Below are 10053 nucleotides of genomic sequence, written 5' to 3'. Positions count from 1 at the left end.
ATTTGGACTACATGGGGACATTACAGTAGAGCTATTTAGATGTAATGATAGACAGTATAGAATTTCCCCAATTAAGGGGTAACCCGAAACACGAAATGGGCCGTTTCTTTCCTTCCTTCAATCACCAATTACTATCCTTGGATGGTGTGGTTCAGTGGCCATTCCCCAACCCAGAGGTTGTGGGTTCAATTCCCTGCCCTTGTGATATTATGCAAGTATTCTTGAGCAAGATACTTAACCCCACATTGCAAAATGGTCCATTATTAGGGTAAACAAGTGCCTTGATGGTGGAAAAATGTCTTTTTATCAAATTGTACAGATTCAAAAAACAACATTCAACGACAGAATACGATAAAGTAATTTTCTGGCAATGCTTGTCAAATGAATATGATCATATGTGGAACTTATGTACACAATTAAATCATTTTGATAGTGATATATGCTCAATGCTTGTTTTAGCAGAACTTCAATTATTAAAGAAGTTTATACAGTATAGTATATTTACAGTGCATTAGCCTACAAAGTCTTTAAATCAAGATAGGTGAAAGTATTTCAGAAAAAGTGGGCCTCTGATCTATTGTTAATAAAGAAAAGAACAACCATTGGCTTGACCTTATCATTTTCTTCCCTCCACCACCCCAATGTCCAAACCGAAAGGTTTTTTTTAAAGATAGTTTATCGTCAGATGGAAATTACAAAGGACAGATGGTATAGAATACAACAACAAAAAAAGTAATAATAAAGGCTTCAGAAATTGGCACGTTGGGTGAGTAATGCGGAACACAGTGCTAGGATAAGGAAGGTCTAGGGAAGCTTAAGACAACGACGGTGCAGTCATGAAAAAGTGCAATGATTATTCTACATAAATCGTACTTGGTATTGGAAGCCTTGCCAGTCAAAGCAGTGACTCATATGCGGCCTTGTGAGAAGAAAAAACAACAAAGGGAACCCTGGACTTCCACGGCAGCTGATGTGGTCACCTTGTTTTCTCTTGTGAGGTTTCTGAATATGATTTAGGGGAAACTCAACGGTGCTTATGAAGACCGACATGTCTGGAATTAAACAGCGCAGGAAAAAGCTTCTTTTATACAGTGCAAACTTGACTTATGAATTGTTCAGTGACCTAGCTTGGAAATCAATTTTTATATACATATGTATTTTTTTTTTTTTTTTTTTACAGTACGTCAATTTATTTTTATAGATTCTTCGTCCAGATTGCCTATTTTTTTAAACGGCACCCTGAAATGGTTTTGTGCCAAACACAGGTAACACAGACTAATAATTTATGACTCTTTGATGAGACCTATGCATGCTTGTTTTTAGGATGTGGAAGGAAACCCAGAAAAAACACATAGGCACACATGAAAAATTCAGGTTGCCAAAAAAGCCTCAATGGGAAACTTTGGTCTCCATATATGAAAAAAATATTAGGAAATATTAGGAAAAAATTCAAACGTCCTCTGATACAGTTGCTCTCTCATTGCCTATTAACGAGGTAGTATGAACGCGTCGGGGTTAGGCCCCATTTTGTGGGTACTTTTTCATCTTTTTCTGGGACCAGTGCAGAACTGTTCAGGACAGCAGTAAATACCTGACTCGTATGCTTTCGACCCATCTTCATCACGGACCTCTAAGAGGTTTATTGACTTTTTCTTAGTGTGCTTACGAAGAAGCATGCTGTTATCAAATGTGTTCACAAGTCTTGCCATCACCAAGTTTACCAAATGTAATCATCGTCAGATCGATATTTCCCCAAGGGTAAGATCATTTTAAGTTGTTATGAGTTTACGTGCTTGTGTATGTATGTTTACTTAGCTTACCAACACTCGCCCCTCCACCCCAATAGAAAATGTCTTCTCATTTCTAATGAATTTTAATTGGTTGATAAAATATTTCCCTATCTTTTTTTCTCTTTTTTTGTGATTGTCACTTATTTCTTGCAGAATTGGTATACCTTTATAATTTTTAGTGTTTCACGTATTGAGGATCTTCTAATGAATAATAAATGAAAGCTTTTACATGAAAAATACATCTCTACTTGAGAAAAATCTAAGTTATCTTTAAAAAAAAAGTAAGTAGAGGTACCAGTGTCGTGGAATAAAATAGAAAATAGTTTAGGATTGAGTTTGACTTGAGCAGTTAACACTTATTTTCTTCTACATTGAAATAATCATACAATGAAATTTTTCACATTCTGTCCTTCACATTCGAACTTTACGTATGATAAAAACTAAATAAAATGGAATATTAGCTGGAATTAGGCAAACCGGGTAACATGGTTATTGGTAGTTAGCACCTGAGAATCAAGAGTTTGCATGGTCTCCCCGATCATATTTCCAGGTACATTACAAGGATATACTTCATATACTTAGTCAAGGCGTCAAGGAATGTCAACAGACAAATGGGAGCAGCCTCCTTTCATGTTTGTATGTTCATTTTATGTGAGGTTGAATGCATGTAGTTGTGCGTGATGTTTACCAATCAAAACAAGTTCTTACTCACTGGGCCAAATGCTCCATGGCAAAAAGCCAATGTAAAGATGGTCTCACTGTACGGCTACTGTGTGAACACTTTATTCCACAGGGTTTCACCCATGACTACCTCTCAAATGCTATCGTGTAATATTTCAGGGTAAAATTTAAATGCTTCCCTTAAAACAGCAGTCCCCAACCACCTGGTGCCTGTCCGTCAGAGTCATAAATATTAATATTTTCAATATCAACCTCCCACTTGAAATGAGAAAAGTTGTTATGATAATAATATTTGTTAAACAACCATTTTTCAAAGGAGAAGTGATTTAATAGCGCAACAATTGTGTTTTGGTTTTGCTTGTAATAAATAATTGCTATTATGCTTGCACTTGTTTTTTCTTTTTTTTTTTTTTTTGCCGTCATGGACGTTGTTTGGGCACCGGCTCCACACCCAGACAATTTTGCTTTAAGTTGTCGCCCTCCCAATAAGCCGGTTCACAGTGAGAAAAAGTTTGCGGACCGCTGCCTTAAAATAAAGGAGGAAATGGAGGTTGGCTGCACGCCTTTATACTGACACGTAAATTTGGGATAACTCTTTTCAATGTGAAGCAGTAATTGCTCCCTACAGGCAATGCAAAAAAATCCCCCAATGCTGTGAAAACACAAAACATTCTTTTTAAAGAAATTTACACAAACTGTGGATAAGACCCCATGTGGTCAAACCATATCAGGAAATCACCGTCATATTTTACGTATTATCACTCCCAAAAGTCGACATAAATAACATTTTTCTCCCCTTTTTTTCCATTTGCAAATGGCAAATCACTCAAATGACTGTGCTAAAATAAAGTTTCCTGAAATGCTGGTCAAAAAGCTGAAATTTAAAGTGACAGTTGGGTAATTTATTGGATTAGGTAGCCAATTGGACATTTGTGACAGACAGTCTAAAATGCATTCAACTGCGACATTAAAGCCAGTGCATAGATTTCAACATCAGAAACCAATCAGAGTTAAAATTCAAACACTCAAAAGGTAACCACTTGACTCATAGATTTCGTTTCTTTGTTGTTTTTTCATCCCTATTATTATCTCAGTTTTTTTTCCACTGGGCTAATTTCCTGCAGTTTTTGGGTACCTTGGAAAAGATGACAAAAAGGCCAGCATTCTACGAACCAGCAGCAGGCTTCCTGTTCTCTCACCAGGATGCCACTGGAATGCAAGCCATTGGGCTTTCCCGCACTTGGCACTTAGCTGTGCTCAGAGGAATGGCCTGCCTGTCAGCCTGTCTGCATGCAAGTGTGTATTGGGGAGTGTATGTGGGTGTGTGCATATTCTGCGCAGGCTGTCTTTGGGTGAAAAAGTTTTGATAAACACCAGAACACTGGGTGGACAAAGTGGCATGTATTGAATTAAAATGGACACATTGTTAAATGGGAGAAAGGAATTAGAAAATAGTGAAAACAGATTTCTTTAAATTAAAAACAGTAATCATTCGGATATATAGTTCAGTTCGATCAGATTGAGTCTAAGTAGCTGGATTTATCTTACAATTGTGAAGGTGTTTCTAAAATGATACTTTGCATTTTGAAAAATGCTTTTCTGATTGCAAGTTAATATCATTCAACAAAAGATTAGAATGTGGTTAAATGGTCGACAGACTCATGTGCTCATGAGATGAAATACTTTTCTACCACAGTTTCTTCTTTCGTACATTTTCTGCCAAGTTATGCTTGGGGCTTTCAGTTGTCAATGGAGTTGTGAATATGTCTGTAGTGTGTGTTGGCTACAAGTTAGTTTGCCTGTCTTTAAGTAAAATCAAAAATGTAAGAAGCACAGAGGGATATTTCAAAAAGAAAAATGGTCAAATGAAAATTCAGTTGTCAATATCAATTATAGGGAGCTAAATTAATGAATGACAGTTATCAGCACTTTAGTGGAAACTGGACCTACCATTTTCTGAACTGCTTTATCCTCACTAGGGTTGCGGGAGGTGCTGGAGCCTATCCCAGCTCGTTCCAGGCCAGAGGCGGAGGACACTCAATAGGTGGCCAGCCAATGGCAGGGCACGAGGAAAAAAAAGGACAACCTTACATACACACCCATACCTAGGGGCAAATTAGAGTGTCCAATTAGCCTACCATGCATGTGTTTGCAATGTGGGAGAAAACTGGAATACCCAGAGGAAACCCACAAAGGCCCAGGGAGAACATGCAAACTCCACGTGACCTGGATTTGAACCCAGTACCCCAGATCTGTGAAACCGACACACTAATCACTCACACCACTGGGCTGCCCGCCTTGAAGGTTGATAATGATATTTATCACAGTTCTGAGGTTGGCGGTTCAATCTGAGGTGGGTTCCGAATGTCCTGTGAGGAGATAGCATATTCTCCCTGGGCTTGAGTTTTCTTTTGGTACTCCTCCCACATCCAAAAAGCATGCAGGGTAGGCTGGATGAACACTTTGTATTGTATCGGTGCGAGTGTGATAGTGAATGGTTGCCCATATCCTTGTGACCTGCAATTGGTTGGCCACCATTTCAGGGTGCCACCTGTCTGCTGGACGTATTTGTCTGGGACAGGCTAGAGTGATTATTGGGAGGATAAGCAGTATGGAAAATGAATGAATGAATGCCTTCTAGTTCACCTCTCTCCCTCATTTGTAACCAATTATGTGTGTTTTTCTTTCTAATGTGACGCACTGTAGGACCATGTTTATATTATGCAAAACGATGACCTGTTTTTTTGAAAGAATAATAGTCCACAGAAATACACAGCCAGGCAGACACATGTGCTTTCATTTGTTTTTGCCTTTCTCATGCCAGAAAAAGTGTGATCTTAATCCGGTGGTGGTGAATTGCCAGTAAAAGGGCATTGAAAGCTAAATTTGGCGGACTGGAATTGGCGAGAAGGATACTGTTGAATCTTTCTGAACGAAGAAATTGATAGGTTCACAATGAGAAGCAACGGTCCATAGACATCAGCGAAAGTGATGAATGGATGTTAAATCTGGCGAGTAAGGGAAATGAGATCAGTTAGAATACGTGCTCTTTAGCCCCATCAAAACACTCCACTGTATTTGTTTAACATGGGCTTGTCATGAAGAATATTAAGTTAATTTTCACCTCATCTATCCACTGGATCTGTCCCTTTTTAGTTACTTTCACTTTGTTCCCAACAGTGGTCTGCTGAAAGGTTTTTTAATGTGGTCAAAGCTACAACTGGCTCCATCAAAGTGTCATCACAACTAGACAAGGAGAGAAAGGACATTAAAGTTGTTTAACTGGAAAGTAGAGTGATTATATGGAGTATTGGCTGTATTCATGTTTTACTGTTCTAGGAAGATATGCTGTGCCTACACCAGAAGAATTTAGCCATAGTAAGACTTTGATAAATATAGGCAATTTTACTCAACCAAAATCCCGACAAACGATTAAAAAAAAAACTGCAAGATTATTTAGAGTGTACAATCAGCCTACCATGCATGTTTTTTGGAATGTGGGAAGAAACCAAAGTACTCAGAATAAACCCGCATTGGCCTGGGGAAAACACGCAAACTCCACACAGGTTGACGTGATCGGGATTTGAACCTCAACCCCAGAGCTGTGAGACCGACGCACTAACCACTTTGCTCCACCGGCCTGCCATGTTTAAGATGCTACAATCCAAAGAATGACAGAAAAGAGAAATACCAACATAAAGATAAAATGCACTGCTAAACTAAAGGAAATAAATAACTAAAGAGAGCGCAGGGTGTTTTAAGAATAAAAAAATATCTGGCGTTGGGCATCTAATCTTTGTGTTTGAAAAAAGGCATTAAAGACCCCCAGATGCATAACTTGAGAAAAACAATTTGGTGATGCAAAGATCGCTTATTGATTCAATAACACACTTAACTGGAGGTTTAGACTTGCCCTGAACAAGAAGACAGTGTTTATATATCAGTTTAAATTTTGGAATATATTGGCATTGTTTTTTGTGTTACAGTGTTTCACTTTATACGTCACAAACACCTTGGTGAATAGATTTGGAAGGGTAATAATCCATGGAACATTTGAGGTTACTTCATGCATGACAATTGTATAAAAGCTGGGTGATCGTATTGTTTTACAAACGGTCTAGTCATCTCACAAAACCACACTCCGATATAAAATGGTGATTGGGAAAATACAAGTACATGATTCATTTGAGTTACACGAAAAATATCTGTTTGCGTTCGTCACCGTGTTACGGTAAAAACTTTGCTTTATTAAACAATTTGTGCATTCTGTTTTGTAGCACAACACAAAATGTTTCCCCAAAAGTCAAACATCACTTAAGGGACTTTGGGATAAAAGTAAACCCTTTCAGGCAATAATCACTAACCGGTGATGGATTCTACAAACATTTTCATAAAAAGCCTTCAGTAAAAAACAATTCCATTCTACATGAATGGTTTTCACATCCAAACACTGACAAACTGCGGTCAAATGCTGGGAAACCAGTGCGAGGCATCCAGGACAACAAGACACCTTTTGGACCCGTGTGTGGGCTAGCCAATACTAATGCTGGTAAAGTTTAGCAAGGCGTGGTGTAAGCATTCATTCATGCAGTTTCTATATCACGTATCCTCACAAGGGTTGCAAGGGTGCAGCAGCCTTTTCCAGTCAAATATGGGCAGTAGGCGGGGGACACTGTGAATTTGTTGCTAGCCAATCACAGAACACACTAAAACCATACAAGTGAAGCCAAAAGCCTTTATTGTCATTACACAAAAGCTGCAAATAAATTAGTGGTGCTACTCCACAAAGTGCGTGTTTCCCAATGAAAAGACATAAATAAGTAATATAAAAAGTCACGTACGGGCAAGGAAATTCCAAAATATTGCACAATCTAAGATATTGCACATTGGTATTGCACATTGTTATTCACGCTCACACTCATACCTGGGAACAATTTTCTGTTTGCCTATCAATCAAATGTGTGAGCATTTACTTTTCCTTCAAAGACAGTATGTAGAGCAGAGAATGTGAGAGTCTGAAGTTTGGAGAATTTGGGACAATAAATCTTGTAAGGTTCTGCAACCCACAGGAAACTAGTGATTGGATGCCAGCATTGTGGTTTTAATCCACAATTCATCCATTCAAAAAAGAGAAAAGTTGAACTCAAAGTTCATTGTCTGATCAGTGAAATACTAACACAAGCGTCTTCAAGGATTGAGAGTTTGACAATTTGACACCCACTGCATCATTGACATCATTTTTGGTTTGTTTTGACTTGAAAAAAAAAAAGATTAAAATAAAATAACAACAAAGAACAGAAACTCAAACAAAAAAATGCATGGATGACAATTTCACCAACTGGCCTAAAGGGGGAAAAAAACAGTATTCAATACATTTCTCATCTCATTTTCTGATCCGCTTTATCCTCATTAGGGTCGTGGGGGGTGCTGTAGCTTATCACAACTGTCTTCGCGCACAAGGTGGGGTACACCCTGAATTGGTGGCCAGGCAAAATGAGACAGACACATGCACATTCACACCCATACCTAGGGGCAACTTGGTGTCCAATCAGCCAATCATGCATGATTTTGGAATGTGGGAGGAAACCAGAGTACCCAGAGAAAACCCACACAGGCCCAGGGAGAACTTGCAAACTCCACACAGAAGGACATGACCTGGATTTAAACCCAGGACCCCAGAGCTGTGAGGCTGACGCCCAAACCACCCGCACCACCGGGCCTATTCAATACATCTTAACCATATAAATGATTGAACAGCATGGTGGTATGATAACCCGTGGGGAAACACAGACTTTTGTGAAAAGACTTAACCACAGAGAATCTAATGATTCACACAAGGAATATGCTGTCTGTCATCCCAGTTTTTCCTCCTGGTTTGGTTTACAAAAGAGAAAGGTCAGTGGTGAAGTTCGTCACCGCTTTCACACATTCTGAAAACCACACCCGTTCAGCTGTACAACCACATTAGGTTCAATGAGAAGGCATCATCTCACAATTAATTATCTTCATCAAGTATTTCATTTCGATTCTCAAATACTGTATCCGTACAAAAGTTTCCAGAAACAACATCAGCAATCTCTTCAATACTACAAATGTTTAATTGCCATTGACAGCGGTAAATTCATTCCCTAAGAGAGTTGGCAGTAAGTAAAATTGCAGCTATTGTTATAATAAATAATTAAATAGAGGTAAGTCAATTAACATGAAATAAATACATGCATCAGTAGATAGCTTCTTTACAAATTCTCAAAACATTCAACTTGAGCTGAGTTGGATATTTCGAAATTACCTACGTGTGATTAGTTGATTTTTCCATCCTGCACATATTTGCCCAGCGATTGACTTGCAATTACTCTGTCAGTCGGCGTACTTGTCTCTGCTGGAATCGGCTCCTATTCAGTCTCCCCTTTAATGTGGACAAGGAGTCTTATTTATTTGATTGACTGATTGATTTTACTGTATCTTCCCACATTTCCATTTCATCAACTGCACTATTTTTTTGTTCATGTTCATATGTTCCCAATATTTATTGCAACGGTTCTGGTTGGACCATTTTGGGGCTTTGTCTTTCCTTTTCCCCAAAGACAGTTTGTTTGGCTTTAAGTAGGATGCTCTTTGGACCATACTTTTGTTCTGTTAAAAGACATGTGAGCTTATTGGCCATAATGTGATCCCAAAAGTTTTCTTCTTTAGACATTTCCACGAATATAAAAATACATTTTGCAGAGTTTTCAACCAGTTTGCGCATACAAACATTATTCTATAAATGCGTGCTCATTCCCAAATTAATCTTTGGAATCCATGTACAATGAAAAGCCACACAATGGGTATAAACCTTTTAAATGAATTTGAACCTCATGCCCCTTTGGAAAGGCTAATAAATCAATTCAAATTTACAATAACATTTCTGAGATGCATTCACCACAGAAAGTAATACTTTGGAAAACAGATTTGTTTTCTCTTTCAAATAATGCAATTCATGGTGAAGCTTTGAATCTCATTGTATAATGACAATAAAGGCATTCCATTCAATTCATTCAAATTTAATATAGTGTTTACTTATTGTGGAGCTGTCTTTGCTCTCAGTAGAAAGTAAGCAATGTGCATGATCAGAACACTTTAACCACTTCAGTAAATAAACTAATCTCTGCTTACCTTGTATTCTTTCATTTCCATTTGGCAGTAATTTCTTTTGCTAAATCATGGTTGTGTATTTGGACAAACATATATTTCAGCCAGTGGGTGTTTTTATATTGTTAAGCTTGCTTTACTGTGTGTGTTTGCAATCAGCTAAGTCAGGGGTCTCCAAACTATTTCACTAATGGCTGCAGTGGGTGCAGGTTTTTGTTCCAATTGATCCAGCACAGACAGTTTAACCTGCTCAAACCAGCAGCACCTGACGGAAATCAACTGATTACACTTTTAAGACACCAGATTGGCTCAAATGTATCCTCTTCTTTGGTTGGAATGAAAATGTGCACTTACTGCTGCCTTTGAGTACCAGTTTGGACGCACATGGCATCAGTGGAAATGTCGCAATTTGAAAAGATGCCACAGCTGATGGCAATTACCAAGAGCCAGC

General features: G+C 38.3%; 1 protein-coding gene across 1 annotated transcript in view; it reads right to left on the bottom strand.

Moving 5' to 3' along the window:
* LOC144199896 (tumor necrosis factor receptor superfamily member 11B-like) overlaps positions 1–9839 on the bottom strand; it is a 33470-nt gene extending 23631 nt beyond the window's left edge. The window contains exon 1 of the mRNA XM_077721789.1: positions 9627–9839. Coding sequence (XP_077577915.1) covers positions 9627–9647 — 21 coding nt within the window. The 5' untranslated portion in view covers positions 9648–9839. The remainder of the gene's footprint in view (positions 1–9626) is intronic.
* Between the last annotated feature and the right edge of the window lie 214 nt (positions 9840–10053).

This window comes from Stigmatopora nigra, chromosome 7 (genome assembly GCF_051989575.1).
Source record: "Stigmatopora nigra isolate UIUO_SnigA chromosome 7, RoL_Snig_1.1, whole genome shotgun sequence".
Classification (NCBI taxonomy): domain Eukaryota; kingdom Metazoa; phylum Chordata; class Actinopteri; order Syngnathiformes; family Syngnathidae; genus Stigmatopora; species Stigmatopora nigra.
This window is presented reverse-complemented; position numbering and strand designations above follow the sequence as displayed.